The sequence below is a fragment of the Alligator mississippiensis genome, chromosome 2 (assembly GCF_030867095.1).
Source record: "Alligator mississippiensis isolate rAllMis1 chromosome 2, rAllMis1, whole genome shotgun sequence".
Lineage (NCBI taxonomy): Eukaryota > Metazoa > Chordata > Crocodylia > Alligatoridae > Alligator > Alligator mississippiensis.
In genome coordinates this window covers 50116026-50132677 of record NC_081825.1, presented here as the reverse complement: position 1 = coordinate 50132677, position 16652 = coordinate 50116026, and the positions used below count along the sequence as shown (strand labels likewise).

Below are 16652 nucleotides of genomic sequence, written 5' to 3'. Positions count from 1 at the left end.
GTGTGTGGGAGCAGACTTGATTAATTGACTCTGCTGCAGCATGGCAATTACTGCGCTCCAGCAGCCTCCCGTGTCTCGTGTATCAGCATCCGCACGCTTTAAAGTGGTGATGGGGGTGCTTTATCTAAAGCTTGTTCAATGAGCTCCAGTTCATTTAGTTCGTTTGACCTTGGGTTTCTCATTAAAGGTAATAAATAATGAACTGAAATAAATTAATGAATTGTTTGGAATTCACGTCTGCAAATATTTTGTTCTGAATGACAAACTATGGACTACAGTTATTGTATACAAATATCATTTATTTATCCATTAAACTAATCTTAACTGTGAACCAGAAATTCGCTTTTTACAAACATTGCATGAAACATTTAGTTATATGTTCGTGAAAAGCAAATAATAATAGAGATTAAGGGGTTGCATCAAAATCCAACAGAGCTCTTTGCAGTTTGATTTACATAATTCAATCATTTGTACCACTATAAAAAAAGTGATGCACAGGTTTATAGTGAATTTAATCATAAGATTATATAGTTCTGTATGCACATCAGATCAGCATATTCTTTATTATTTAATGAGATATAAAAATAATTATTCTGGAAAATTTCTCTGGTGCACAGAAATTCCAGTGATTGCCTCTCTTCAAAACTCAGAAAAAGTAAAATAAAAAATGCTCTTTTTTTTTAATTGCTGATTTTACATATTTTAAATTTATTTTCTGAACATTCTGGTCCATATGTGATTACACTCTGTTGTTGTAAAAATGACATCACAATTAATATTCTGATGGTTTTATTAACAAGTATAATACATATATATTGTATATGGCATATTGTATGAGGCCTGTACAGTACAAATTTAAGTTCACAGTTTGACATGACAAAATGTCATTACTGAGTTCCCATTGGACTACCAAAGTAGAAACAGTGAAAGTACATTAAACATTCACATCTTTAGTAAGAAAGATTACCAAAATGTCTCAGTATTTGCAAGGTATAGTAATGCATGCTAGAAACCTTTAATTACCCAGTCTTATTAGCTTATAAAATATATTACATTCTATTAAAAAATTTCTGCATAGTTTATACAAGTATTAAAGTAAATGTAATATCCCTGCTATATTTGCAGGTGATATTTTAAGAGATGCTAAGGAGAAAGATTATTTTGACCCTCTAACATTTAAAGTACATAAATAGCAGAAAAGTGCTAATATCTGTAAAACATATTGAAAGTTGTTGTAGCCCTCTTAATACATGTAAAATTCCTTGTAATTATTTTTCTTTACAGAAAGGATTTGCATTCATTTACAAGTTGCTACCCTTGACAGAGACAAAAACAGAGACAAAAGCCAACAACATATTTAGACAAGCTTGTGGCATTAGAGAGGTCACTACAGAACTACAGTGTATATTTAAATAAAACCACGTTGCTGAAATACCTGTTGAACTCCGAAGGATTGTCTCGGAAATAAGTAACCCATTATAATTATGTTTAATGGTGAATACAGGCACAATATTAGTAAAACAATATTCTCAAGCTACATACTATACAGTGCAATAGTGCTAGTAAACCAGGATTTATTTTAAATATACACGTAACTCTGCTGCAGGATTAGTTTTTTTACATTTTACACCTGATCCTGCATCCATGTAGGTGGATGACGACAGGACTGGCTTGTTTTCCTTTTAGTCATTTCCTTAGTTCCATCCATATATTTTCAAAGTACCCCTCAAACCAAGTTCATTAAAAACAGTTAATGCCCCATTTAAGATGTGGATTCACATTTTAAAATGAAGGAAAAAACACCTTACTTGTTTGCAATCTTTTTTGACTTCTTACAAAATGACACCATATACATAAAGAGAAAAATCCTATAAAGATATTTGTAGGAACTTAAGATTTTTATTTAATGCTTAAATTTAAACTGTTCTTGTTAAATGTCCTATATCATTAAGTATGTAGTCAAGGCATTTTAAATTATATTGCATCTCTGCTCCTATCCCCACTGTTCATCTTAAACATTTAAAAAAAACGGAGGGTAAATAGATTAATAAATGAACATGGTTGATAAGCTAAATGTTGGGGATAAAAATGCTGTTGGAGTAGATCTAACATCAAATAAATCGTTCAAGCAGGTCATCTGGACCCAGTTCTGTACTTAGAAAACCATGCAAATATTTAAAGAAAATCTTTATGAAAGAAAAAAAAAGAAAGAAAAAGGAAAAGAAACTAGCAGCACTAGAAATAAATGTTATTTTTAAAAATCCAAAATGTGATGCGTTTAAAATTACATTGAAAGCAGAAATGGAAATAAAATGCCTGTCACCTGCCTTGTCCATTATAGAATTGTTTTTTTTTCATTTCCAGGATACGAAATTTGTTGGTACACTTGTGTTATACAGTATATTAAGGGTACAGCCTAAGAAACTGCACCCGTAGGAGTTGCATAAAATGATCTGCTATCAAAGCTAATGAGAATTCCACAGGTATTAAGTTCTAGGGTAGTGACCAATTCTAATTCTTCCATGGCAGAGTTGCCAAAAAAACCCAAAATGATGCTAGGTTATACTAATTCTCCATCCAGGAAGGCTTTGGCTACATGAGTAACAGATCAGCGTACTGACAGAAAACAGAATTGTCTGTATATCCCTGCAAGATGCATGGGTTTTTGTGGGTGGTATCTTTTAACTGGACCTACTTTCTAGGTATCACAGTAGTCTTCCTTAGGACTCTGGAGAGAAGCAGGCATGGCAGAACTGAACAGATCTGCTATGCAAAGGTAAATAAGTAGCTATTTAGCTCCACTGTACTTGCTTCTCTCTTTGGGATCTAAGAAAGAGTAGTGATACCTGAAAGCTTGTCTAAATGTATCCCAAATCAGTTTACTGGACCACTTGGTCCAATAAAAAAAAATATCACCCACAAAAATTGCTGCTTCTCTCATTTTCTGGACCATCACAACTGCCACATCACTTCAACACTACTATATTTACCGGACAGTTCTAATGGATAAAGGCCCAGATTTCCATCTCGTTTCATGAGTGTAAAACTGGCATAACCTTCATTTTATTCCAAAAAAGATAGTTCAGATCAACATTCATATAACACAGCAGAATATGGTCTTAATCCCTCAGACAGAGTTTACACAAACTTTCAAGAACTGCTATGAAAATTGCCATTACCCACTTGCAGGTCTTGAATATAAAACAAAACAGCATCACAAAAGGACAAGATATGCCTTAGATAAAATGCACAAGGATTTCTATACTTCAGTATTCAAGTGTTAGTTGTAGAACACATACAATACTTCATATTTTATGGCAGAAGCACTTCTTTGCACAATAAGTGAAACTACTCCTAATTCATCTTTAGACACCTGTAGGTTTTATCTTATTCTTTCACTCACCCCTAAAAGGTCTGTGAATAGGTCTACACCTACACTGCAGACCTTCCCCTCCAGTTTCACTGGCAGATGGGATGTCAGCAACAGGGGTTCTTCTACCTTTTTGGAGAAGCCACACTGCCAAGGAAGCAGAGGTAGACTCCGCGCACACAAACTCCTGGATCAGCAGCACACTCCAGTGTATTTTTGGAGTCCATGGTGTTTAGGGACACCAGCAACACCTGCTCTTTACGATCTCAATTTTTGTTCCATAGAAGGCAACATACAGCAGAGACTTGACCAGACTGTTCTCTTGGAGAATACAATGAGTATTTTCTTTGCTAGTAGGCTTTTCCATGTAAAAGAGGAAAATTGAGAATACCTTTTTCAAATTTCAGGGAATTAACAAAAACTTTGTGGTTCTGGAATATTTTAGTTTAGAGAAATATATCCTACTTTCTTTTGGTGGCCCACAAGTCTGCCAACTAACATAGAAAAATTCTTTTTAATCCTGGTTAATACATTACAAGGACTGAAGTATGTTTAGCATCACATTGGGTCATTTTAATTCAGGATATTCTATTTGTATTATGAACATACATATTCATCTGTTTTTTTCTCGTTAACTTCAGAATTAAGACTTGATGATGTAATGTGTTAGTTATATTTACATCTTTATCTAGCCATCTTAAAAAAGATAAGAGCTACAAAAAAGTAACTTTAAATGGTTTTATCAGGCATATTCTTACCACCTAAGACATTACTCAGTTTCTCAATGGAGGTGCATATGGGATGCCATTTTGTCTTAAAAATCCTGTGAACTATTTTTAAATAGTATATAATATATCAAAACTAGCACTCACTTCCCATAATGTTATGGTTTGGAGCATTTTGATATGGCAATTACTGCTTTTGGCATACAATAAAAAAAGTTTTTGAGGAAAGGAAATGTTCGAGAGTGGCTAGAAAGGAAGATGCCTATAATGGCTGAAATGAGGTATGGTAGACCTCTACGAAAGTCATGTAATACTATGCTACAGATGAATATATTGTGTACCATCCATACAGCTACATATAAAACAGAGATACAGTGGGCTCATCTACATGTACACTTTACTACAGAGTTGACTACTCAGCTCTGCAGTAAAGCGTCACCGTCTACACATGTGGCACTATTAGGCCACAGTAAACTAATCAACTTTGTTGCAGGATGCAGTTCTTGCCCGACAAGTACTATTCTACAGTAGAGCTATTTAATGCATCAATTCACATGTCCATGGTGACTGGTTGGCTAGGGCATGAGAGTACTACAGTACAGGGGCTGCCTGCTGGCTAGCCCCACACTGTAGCACTTGTGCCCCAGCCAGCTCCTCTGCAGCACATTGGGCTGGGGTGCATCAGCTCTGGTCTGGCAGGCTGACCTCCTGAGCCCCCTGCTGGCTGAGGCTGTGCCACCCTGGCTCAATGTGCTGCAGTCTCAGGTACATGTGTAAATGCTGCGCCTGGGAGTACTACACTTTGGCACAAACTGTGCTGGAAGTTATTCAAGCACATTAATAGCATGTGTAGATGTGCCCAGCATCATGCAAGGTCTTCACCGGCTGAATCTGCCAAGGCATTATGCAATACAAACAGAATACAGACATACAACACAGTATTCAGTACAGTTTGATTTCTGCTGGGTCTAAATGAATTTTACCACTTAAAACTTTCATGATTTAAGAAGAATATATTGCTTAGCTCTTTTGCTCTTGAGGCAGAGGGGATTTCTACATCAAAGAGGTGCTTTTCTAAAAGTGTTGTGTTAAACAGGATGGTGTAACCAACAATGTTGGAAAAGTCTATTCATTGCATTGTTGAGCATACAAAGAGAGTATTTTTTACAGGACATAAATAAAGTCTCTGGCAAGGACTAGCAATCTGGATACTGAATAGCATTTACTAGTTTATCACTATATGCTGGTTGATTAAATGGAGAAACCAATGAAGTTCCCTTATTCACAAAGGAATACATTAAACATACTGTCTGCAGAAACGGTTTGCTTAGCATCCCCCAGAGGAAAAAAAGGAAGAAAAAAAAAAAAAAGTGTTCACATTCTTTAGGTCTGACCCGTGGCAAGAACACAGAAGGGTTAGAGAACATCTATTACTGACCATAAGGAAGCTTTTAATGGTATAAACTCAGAGATTCAGACCAGCTGAATCCAAATTAAAAATGCACATGTAAAAAAAGAAAGTGTGATGGGAGTCAGAGGACAAAAGACATTCAGACTAACATGTGACGTTTCCTGTGAAGGGCAAGATGGTCCGAACGTGAGAAGCTACGGTCACAGTCTGGGCACTGAAAAGGCTTGATTCCAGTATGTTTACGGAAATGCCTTGTTAGTTCATCAGAACGAGCAAACTTCCACGTGCATCCTTCCCAGGTACATTTGTATGGCTTTTCACCTAGGAAAGGAAACAGAAACTGGGATTTAAAGAAGGAAGTAAGAGGAGATCAGAGAGATCAAATGTCAGAGTGCTTAAGAAGGTTAACACAAACACTTCAATTCTTTTACACACGGGGATCTACTCAAATCATGATTTTGCATTTTTTGCAGAAACTGCAGTTTGAGGCAGTTTCTGTGAAAAGCAGCATTCCCTGTACCAGAAAACACCCCCTCACCCAACCTACTGAAAATAAAATGCTAGTTTCCCAGCAAGAGCCAGCAGTTCTCACAGCCACTGGCACAAAGAAGGGGAGCCAAGGTGGCAGCTACTCCCGCCGCTGCTAACTGGTGGAGAGGGCTGCCATTCATGCAGCCTTATCCCTCTCTGCCAATCAGTGGTGAGGGGCAGAACTGCATGAATGGCAGCCCTTTTGGCCAATGAGTGGTGAGAGGCAGGGCACCTGAAGGGCAGCACTCTTGGACAGTCGGTGGCAAGGGGCAGGGCCACTGCCACGGCCCTTCGGTCAACCAGAGGTGTGGGGGGCGGGGGGATCTTGCAGCAAACAGCCATGAAAATGGCAGCGGGCACTAGGATTGGTGTACAAAATTACCTGCCTGCCTCCTCAATTTCGGTAGGTCTTTATTTATGCAATAAGATGCATCTTTTCTTGTCCATTAAAACTCCAGCTAGTCTTTTTCCATTTACTCAGTGACGTATCTAGCTAATGCACATTGCAAACATTTGTGTCTCGTGAATTTCTAAACGCCTGAATTTAACAGATCAGAAAAAAATTCATTGACAGCTTGCTTATATTACAGTCACCTTGCTCTTTTCTTTCCTGACCTTGTCATTGGTGTCTTACAACCACTTTTGTTTGGACTTAAGCTAAAGTCCCTCTCCTGCAAATACTTAAGTTTAATTTTAAATACTAAAGACTATGAGACCACTTATGCACATAAAGTCAACTTGTGAGTAAGTAGTAGGATTGAGACGTTACACTGAGTTCTCTGGACTAGAATAACAGCTAGTACAATGGGGTACTGCAGCCTCATAGTTATTAACGACAGTGATAATGTTGTTGCCTTAAATAGATCCAATTTTAACTCTTTCCTTCAATAATTAAGTTAATCTATGTACTTCTCTCTTAATTATTACCTTCTAAATCAACCTTATTTTCATTTACGCTAAAGACCCAATTATTCTGCCAATGGTATAAATGGCCAGAGTGCAAATGAGAATTAGACCTTCTATCTTGTCTAAATGTGTCTTATTGCCATGTAAACATCCAGGAAAAGTGCAGCAAGCGTGCCACAGCATATTTTCACTATGCTGGCTTTGACTAGGCATAGGGACATTTTTTAAATTGTATGTTAGAAAGCAGCATGCAGAAAAAATCTGACCAGTGTTTTTCTGTGTCTGAATGCATAAATCTTTATAGAGATTTCATACTTGGCATCCAATTTGGAGTTTTGAAAGAGGGGCTACTCCCATGGAAACGTATGAGCCAAAATCTAGTAGTGCTGTTAAGTGGTGAGCAGGGATCCAGGTTTTCTGTCTGCCATGGAAAAAACACGGTAAAACCTGGATTTTCTCACTTTAAGGAGAAAAATGTGGGAAATGGCAGGTTTCCCTTGCAGGCTGTCAGACTTTCAGGCTGCAAGGGGCTGGGGGAATGGGAGGAATGCAATCAGGCAGGGGACACAATGTGCATATGTGCATGCACACATGCACATGGCAGCCTGGTAGCATGAGAGCAGCTTCCTGCAGATAAACTGGGGGGAGAGGGGGATTGAGGCCCCCATAGGGAGGGAGGGTGGGAGGGAGTTGGGCAGGGCTGGGGCTGCTGCCCAGCTTGGGGCCCAGTGCTGGAATGCATGGCTGCAGGGCCCAGGCAGGGAGTGGGATGGAGCTGCAGGCAGTTCATCTGGAGGGGCTGGGGGCGGGGGAGGAGGGGGCACTCTGTGCACTCCTGAGGGAGAGGCATGGGTGGCACGTGCCCAAGATTTGTGTGCAGGGTGGGGGCAGATGCAGGCTGCCTGCTGCAGGCTCAGCGCTGGCTGCCCTGCTGCCCTTCCCCTTGAGGCCTCTGCAGCACAGTGGGCAGGACCCGGTACAGCAGGACAGAGCGGGATGGTGAGGCCTGGTCCTGTCACCAGGAGCCCCGTATTGCCACGGCAAGGTGCCCTCTGCCTGCACAGCAGCACCAAGGTGCACAACCCCACACCGCCACTCCCGCTGCTGCCGGGTGAGTAGGGGCACCTTCCCATGGTGGCATGGGGCTCCCAGTGGTGGCACCAAGCCTTCCTGACCCACCCTGCTCTGCCCTGCCACACCAGGTCCCACCTGGTTGGCCAGAGAGACCCCCAGGGGGAGGGCAGCAGGGTGGGCAGCCCCGAGCCCACAGCCACCCCCCCCCCAAGGGCTCCAGTTGTGCTTCCTGTGAGGTAGGGGGAGCTAGGCTCTGTGCTCTGTTCCACTGCCTCCCACAGGTAGCAGCTGGGGCTCGGGTGCTGCGAGGGGCAGTGGTATGGCCGGAGGGCTATGGGTTGGGAGTGAGGGGCAGTGGCAGGGCTGGGGGGGCTGCGGCTGTGTGGGGGAGTGAGGGGCAATGGCATGGGCAGGGCACTGGCATATCAGGGTTGCTCAGCACCACAAAGCAGCTGGGGGTAGGGAGAGCCACATCTGGACCTGCGTCCTAGTAAGCAAAGGGGACGGAGGGAGCTCTGATTTTCCATCATAAAAAACCCAGAATCAAATGCCAAAATGTACAGGTAGTTAGAATTTATATTACAATGATTGAAGCAGTGGTGGGCTTCCAAACTGCTTTAAAATTGTAAATACAGTGAAAGCTGTGTTAACCACCCCCCCCCCCCCCGTGGGAAGGTCTGTGGAAGAAGCAGGGGGAGGGAAAAAGGATCTGCACAGGGAAGGGTGGGCTGCTACTGTGGGCTGGGGCCAGGGGAGTGGGCCGCACTGCACTCCTGTCTTCCTTGATAGGTATAACTCTCAGATAACCGGAATTTTTAGACAACTGGCACCCCGCCTTGCCCCACTTATGCCAGATAACAAAGCTTTTACTGTATATTAATAAAACATTGTGTTCAACTGATACCACTATATATATATATATATATATATATATATATATATATATAGGCGTTTCATTTTAATAAAGGAAAATTGTGAATTTGGGGGGTTTTAATCAGAGAATTTGCTATTTTTAAACAAAGAAAACCAGGATCCATCTGGGGGATGAGCAAAATAGCTATCTTCAAAGCAAGAGGACAAAAGTGGGTGTAGAAAAAGGAAAGAAAAGGAGCTATCAAGCAAATACAAGATGTATTAGGAGGATTCTTGTCTAGACTTACAACCTGTTAGTTACCTCCCCTTCATCTTCCCCCTTCCACTGCAAGGCACAGAAGCAAAGCCAGCCAAATGCCAGATCTGTGTAAAATATAACACTTATACCTGATGTCATCACTTTCACCACTATTTCAACTTTTAGTTTAAATAGCTTAATCAGTCAAGCAAGGTCCCACGAAACCTTTTGGAACGTGCAAGTAGGACACAATGAGCTGACAGACAGGGGCATGTTTAGGCTACTATGTTTAGAAAAACATCATGACAGTGTTTGTAACAACAATTTTTTTTAAACATTTAAATCAAACCAGATTTCCTTGCAAATAGAAAAAAAGTGTTAAATCTCAGTAATATCTTAAGGATGGGATATAGTTGGGGCTTGGCCTTTAACTCATCAAAATCAATACTGATGAAAGAAAAGTGCACCTGGACTCCCACCTGTATGTGTTCTTCTGTGAGCTTTCAGGTGGGAGCTTTTAGTGTAGACCTTGTTGCAACCTTCATAATCACATCTGTGTATTCTGCGTTTCCTTTGTGTGTCTGGAGATTCCACAGGTAAAAGCCGCTTCCCAGGCTGCACTATAACTGAAGGGTGATTCCTGTGAAGTTAAATCATGTGTTAAAAATGAAAAATATTTAAAACACAATGAACTTCATTATAGTGATTTAAGACAGAGCCTTCTATTCTTTACCATTCTGTCTCTTGGCAGGGAGAACTACATTACATGTATGGGGAAAAATTCAGAACTTAGCATTTTTATGGATTTTAACAGTAATGTTTTGATGCTTGTTGGGCTTATTCACTTTGTGGTATGAGTAAAACCAAAGATATTCCCCTCTGCCTGCCTGGATTTTAATTAAGTTTTACTTATAAAAGCAAAGATTTTTGTTTTTCAGGCAAATATGTATTACATTTCCAGAAAACTTTAGTTCGCAAAATTGCTTTTGTTTGCAAAATTTCTCTCTTTAAAAAACAGCCAATTTGTTTTTAATTGAAAATAGCTTTTCTATATTCATAAATACATATCTTTAGCTTTGCAAGGCAGAATGCAGAATCTGTATTGTTCCAGCCACTCCTTAAAAGAGTAATTATGAATTTCCTGTTTGGTGTTGGCAGAAGGGTGTGGCCCCCCTTTACCACTGACGTCAATTCCTAAAAGCAGAATTTAAGTCTGCTGTCACACCCACAGGATGTCTGAAATTGGTTCTGAAGCTTCACAAAAACATTTTTCTTGACTTGAAACCCATAGGTAAAATGCAGGTAAAACACATGTACACACACACATTTTTAGGGGTATCACCAACTGTGTACATTAAAAATCAAAAAGTATGACTGCTTCTAAAACTGGAAACCGTCATGAAACTGACCTTAGTGGCACTGATAAGAGGAAAATGCATTTAAGAAAGCAAAAAACAACACCAGCACCAAGCATTAAAAAAAAAAAAAAAAAAAAAATTTTAAATCAGTGTGCCCAGGACTATTTAACTGATAAATAGGGTTGATTTGGGGGTATTTTCTAGCTTTTAAGTGAAACTGAATATGCCACATGCACATGCTAAGATTTATCCTAGTAAAACTGGTTCTACCACCTATAATAAGCTTTATAGAATGCAAGCCTTTTTAGCAATTACTGAACTTGCCATTTTTTTACTAGATCCAATTATGTCTAACAACATTCAAGCTTATCTAGAGGCTATTTGTTATTTAAAGCAAGTACTTTTAGGGCCTAAAGTTTAGAAATGCTGAGAAACCACAGCTCCTATTAAAGTCTATGGGAGTTGTTGGTGTTCTGGGCGCTTGATAATCAAAGCCTTAGGCTCAGCAATGCAGAACACAGAATCATAGAAAATTAGGGTTGGAAGGGACCTCAGGAGGTCACCTAGTCCAACCCCCTGCTCAAAGCAGGACCATCCCAGCCAAGGCTTTGTCTAGCCAGGTCTTCAAAACCTTCAAGGACGGAGAGTCTATGACTTCTTTGGGTAACCTGTTCCAATGTTTTACTTCCCTCCTAATGAGAAAATTCTTCCTATTGTCTAACCTAAATTTACCTTGCTGCAACTTGAGAACATTGCTCCTTGTTCTGTTACCTGTTACCACTGAGCACAGTCTAGATCAGGGGTTTTCAACCTTTTTTAACAAGTGTACCCTTTCCGCCTTGAAGTTTCAGCTCATGTACCCCTTTATGTTTTTTTCTTGTTTTTAATGGGTAGGGGGCACAGTGAAGGAGGGAGTGGGGCTGGGATAGACTCTGGGTAGCCAGGATGGGGCGTGAGACAGAGCCGTTGAACATCGGGGGGGGGGAGAGGGAGAGGGCAGGAATGTGAGGAGACGGGACGGTTCCTGCTGCTGTGCACACCCTGGGAGGGGCATGTGCCCCAGGATCTGCGTGGGGTGGGCCAAGACAGATCAAGGCCCCAGCTGTGGGGGAGGGAGTGGGCCAGGGCAGGATGCGGGACTGAGCCATGTGGGGGGGGGGGGGGCGGCTTCCGCTGCTACATGCAACCTGGGAGGGCATGGTAGGCGTGTGCCCTCAGATCTGGGCATGGGGGTTGGAAGGGCTGCCGCTGCAGACTGGGGCAATGGGCTTTTCCTGGCAGGGGGCTGGGCCAGGCTGTGCTTGGGGCGGGCAGCAGTGGCACTGGGAAGGGGCCTGGGGGCTAAGGCAAATTTTGGGTTGGCTGCAGCCCCCCCCCCCATAGCCCTGCTCCCTTAGACCCCCATGCTGAGGGAGGGAGTGGGGCTGGGGCAGGGGCTGCCCCGTTGGGGTGAAGCATGGGACAAAGCCAAGAGTGGCTTGTCTGGGGGGTGCCGGGGGTGGCGGCTCCCACCACTGCATCACCCAGAAGGCACAGGGCACATGCCCCCAGTTCCCATGGGGCAGGGCGGAGCAGGCTGCAGACCAGGGCAACGCCTGACTGTTCCTGGTGGGGGCTGGGCCAGGCTGTGCTTGAGGAGGGTGGCAGCAGCGCTGGGAGGGGGTTACAGGAGGGGCTTCAGCCACCCCAAAATTTGCCATAGACCTCCCCCCTCCCTGCAACCTTGCTCCCAGTGCAGCTTGGTCCAACACCCCCACCGGGAACAGCGGCCTGCAGCCCACCCTGCCCCACATGCTGATCTGGGGGCACGTGTCCTGTGCCCTCCCAGGGTGCATGCAGCAGTGGGAGCTGTTACCCGCTATCCCCTGGACAAACCATTCGTGGCTCTGTCTTGTGCTCCGCCTTGGCTGGGCAGCACCTGCCCTTGGTCCAGCCCCACTCCCTTCCTCACTGTGGGGGCCTACTGGAGTGGGGTTACTGGGGGGGCTGCAGTCACCCAAAATTCACTGTAGCCCCTCCATCCCCTTCCCTGCACCGCCACCACCTGCCCCAAGTGCATCCTGGTTCAGTCCCCACCAGGAAGAGCCTGGTACCTCCCCAGGCCGAGCCCCACACACAGATGCAGGGGCACATGCCCCTGTGCCCTCCCGGGGTGCACACAGCAATCGGAGCTGTCCCACCCCGGCAACCCCTACCACAGCCCCCCAGAACAAACTTATCAGCTGAACCTGGTTGCTCTCCATGTGGCTGGGCTGCTCCTGGCCCCCTGCGTGCTGCGCTGTGGCTGTGTGCATGCATGCAGAGTTCCATGTACCCCCTATTAATCTTTTAAGTACCCCTAGGAGTATGTGTATCCCTGGTTGGCAACCACTGGTCTAACTCCATCTTCTTATGAACCCCCCTTCTGGTAGTTGAAGGTTGCTATTAAATCCCCTCTCAGTCTTCTCTAGACGAAATAAGCCCAGTTCCCTCAGCCTTTTCTCAGAAGTCATGTCCCCCAGCCCGAATGATTTTTGCTGCCCTCAGCTGTACTCTCTCCAATTTATCCACATCCTTTCTGTAGTGGGGGGGACCCAAAGCTGAACAAAGTACTCCAGATGTGGCCTCACCAGTGCTGAATAAAGGGGAATAATCGCTTTCCTTTACCCTGTAACCCCTTCTCTGCAGAGCTGCTGTCCAGCCAGTCAGCCCCCAGCCTGTATTGGTGTATGGGATTTTTCTGTCCTAAGTGCAAGGTATACCACCAGCCACTGATCTTCCTGCATCCAGAGCCAGTCATCTCATCCTAGAAGGCAATCAGGTTGGTCAGGCATGACTTGCTCTTGGTGAATTCATGCTGACGGTTCCTAACCACCTTCTCCTCCAAGTGCTTAGAAATGGATTCCTTGAGAATCTTCTCCATGATTTTTCCAGGGACTAAGGTTAGGTTGACTGATCTGTAGTTCCCTGGATCTGTTTTTTCTTCTTTTCTTAAATATAGGCACTATGTTTGCCCTTTTCCAATCATCTGGGACCTCTCCTGATCACCATGAGTTTTCAAAGATGATGGCCAATGGCTCTGCAATCACATCAACCAAGTCCCTCATCACCCTTGGGTGCATCGCATCCGGCCTATGTCCAGCTTTTACAAATAGTTTCATAGTAGCCAGGGTGAGGAGGGACCCGAACAGATCATCTAGCCTGACCCCTTGCTACAGGCAGGAATGAATGCTGGGTTCACAAGACCACAGACATGATCATCCAACCTCCTCTTGAATTTGCCCAAGGTAGGGGTGAGGACCACTTCCCTGGGAAGTCGGTTCCAGATTTTGGCCACCCTAACTGTAAAATATTGCCTTCTGATCTCTAACCTAAACCTATTCTCCATCTGCTTATTACCATTGTTCCTTGTCACCCCAGGTGGTGCTGGGGAGAAAAGGGCTCTACCTATTTGCTGTTGATCTCCCTTGATAAGTCTGTAGGCAGCCACCAGGTCCCTCCTCAGCCTCCTCTTGCTGAGGCTGAACAGGTCCAGGTCCCTCAGTCTCTCCTTGTAGGGCCTGTCCTGCTGCCCTCTCACCAAGTGGGTGGCCCTCCTCTGAACCCTCTCCAGGCTGGCCACATCCCTTTTCGAAGTGCGGTGCCTAGTACTGGACACAGCACTCCAACTGTGGCCTGACCAAAGTTGCATAGAGGGGGAGTATCACCTTTCTGGACTGGCTTGAGATGCACCTTTGGATGCATGACAAGGTATGGCTGGCCTTGCTGGCTGCGGTCTGGCATTGGCAGCTCATGTTCATCTTGGAGTCAATAATGACTCCAAGATCCCTTTCCACCTCTGCTTTCAAGAAGGGAACTCCCCAGCCTGTATGTATGCTGTGGATTCCTTCTCCCATGGCGCAGCACCCTGCATTTGTCTACATTGAACCCCATCCTATTCTCATCTGCTCACTTTTGTAGTCTGTCTAAATCTAGTTGCAGCCTCTCTCTCCCTTCAAGTGTGTTCACCTCACCCCACGTCTTAGTGTCATCAGCAAACTTGGACAGCGTGCTTTCCACCCCCTCGTCTAAGTCGCCGATGAAGATGTTAAACAGTGCAGGCCCAAGGACTGAGCCCTAGGGTACCCCACTGCTCACATAGTTTCATAGTTGGTAGGGTTGGAAGGGACCTGAGCAGATCATCAAGTCCGACCCCCTGCCATGGCAGGAAAAAGTACTGGGGTCAAACGACCCCAGCGAAGTGTTTGTCTAACCTCCTCTTAAAGACCCCCAGGGTAGGAGCCAGCACCACTTCACTTGGAAGTTGGTTCCAGGTCCTAGCCGCCCTGACTGTGAAGTCTCGCCTCCTGACATCTAGTCTGAATCTACCCTCTGCCAGCTTGTGACCGTTATTTCTAGTCACTCCTGGTAGTGCTTGGGGGAAACAGGGAGTCCCCCAATGCCTGCTGGTCCCCTCTGACTAGTTTGTAACAGGTCACTAGATCCCCCCCTCAGCCTTCTCTTGTGGAGGCTGAACAGGTTCAGGTCCCTTAGCCTCTTTTCGTAGGGGCTGCCCTGCTGCTCCCTGATCATGCAGGTGGCACTGCTCTGAACCCTCTCAATGCCGTCCACATCCCTCCTGAAGTGCATCCCTCCTGGACGCAGTACTCCAACTGTGGCCTGACCAGTGCTGCATACAGGGGGAGGATCACCTCCTTGGACCTACTTGAGATGCATCTGTGGATGCATGACAAGGTGTGGTTGGCCTTCCTGACCGTGTCCCCACACTGTCGGCCCATGTTCATTTTGGCATCAATAATGATTCCAAGATCCTTTTCTGCCTCTGTACTGACAAGAAGGGAGTTCCCCAGCCTGTAGGTATGCTGCTGGTTCTTCTTCCCCAGGCTTGCACTTGTCAGTGTTGAAACCCATCCTGATCTCATCTGCTCACTCCTGTAACTTGACCAGGTCCAATTGCAGCCTATTCTTCCCTTCTAGCGTGCCCACATCCCCCCACATCTTAGTGGTGTCAGCAAATTTAAATAGGGTGCTTTTTACCCCTTCGTCCAAGTCACTGATGAAGATGTTGAACAGCACAAGTCCAAGGACCGAGCCCTGGGGGACCCCACTGCCCACATCCCTCCAGGTTGAAAATGACCCATCCACCACCACTCTCTGGGTGCGGCCCTCCAGCCAGTTAGTGACCCATTTGACTGTGTAGGTGTTGACGCCACAGTCCCCTAGTTTTTTAATGAGAATGGGTTGAGAGACAGTGTCAAAGGCCTTCCTGAAAACTAAGAAGACTACGTCCACTGCTACCCCTGCGCCTAAGGATTTTGTGACCTGGTCATAGGAGGCCACCAGGTTGGTCTGATAGGACCTGCCTCTAATGAACCCATGTTGGTTGCCCCTAAGCATAACCTCCCCTGCTGGCCCCTCATGGACATGCGCCAGGATAATTCTTTAAAAAAGTTTACCCAGGATCAAGGTAAGACTAACTGGCCTATAGTTCCCTGGGTCCTCCTTACTCCCTTTTTTGAAAATGGGAACCACACTGGCCCTTTTCCAGTCCTCTGGCACCACACCAGAGCACCACGAGTGCTCATAAAGCCATGCCAGGGGTCCCGCAATGATCTCTGCTAATTCCCTCAGCACTCTGGGGTGGAGGTCATCAGGACCAGCTGATTTAAATATGTCCAATCCCTCCAGAAGCTCCCTGACTAGATCCTCACTGACCCTAGGCCTGGGTGTGCCTCCCCCGGGGCCTGAGGGGGTCCCAGTGGACGGGCAGATCTGGTCCCTGCTCAGGAAAATGGAGGCAAAGAAATCGTTAAATAGGTTAGCCTTGTCGTCTGGTGTGACAGCCAGATTTCCTAGCATGTCTTGCAGAGAGGCCCCACATTACCCAGTACCTTCTTAGTATAGTCCCTAATCTGTTCTCTCTCAACTATTGGCTGCTCACCTCCACCCTAAACAGTGCTGCCAGGTGCAGCAGTTTGGGAGCTGACCTGTCACAGAAGTGACAATTTTCTCCTGATCTGGCCACAGACAGCAGCTCTTTATAGCTGTGATCAAACCCAAGTGCATGGCTGCAGACAGCTTAAAAAATGGCTGATTGGGTGAAAATCTGAGTCCTCATTGTATAAGGTATCAGATGAAGAGGTTTAAAAATGTAGCATCTTCTGTAACTTGCATCTGCAGAGCTCCC

At 44.9% G+C, this 16652-nt stretch overlaps 1 protein-coding gene across 4 annotated transcripts in view; it reads right to left on the bottom strand.

Annotated features, from left to right (window-relative positions):
• Nucleotides 1-772: 772 nt before the first annotated feature.
• KLF3 (KLF transcription factor 3) overlaps nucleotides 773-16652 on the bottom strand; it is a 46143-nt gene continuing 30263 nt past the window's right edge. For all 4 annotated transcript variants that reach the window (XM_014594953.3, XM_059721634.1, XM_059721633.1 and 1 more), the window contains 2 exons: nucleotides 9608-9768; nucleotides 773-5827 (listed from right to left, as the gene is read on the bottom strand). In XM_014594953.3, coding sequence (XP_014450439.2) covers nucleotides 5646-5827; nucleotides 9608-9768 — 343 coding nt within the window. In that variant the 3' untranslated portion in view covers nucleotides 773-5645. The remainder of the gene's footprint in view (nucleotides 5828-9607; nucleotides 9769-16652) is intronic.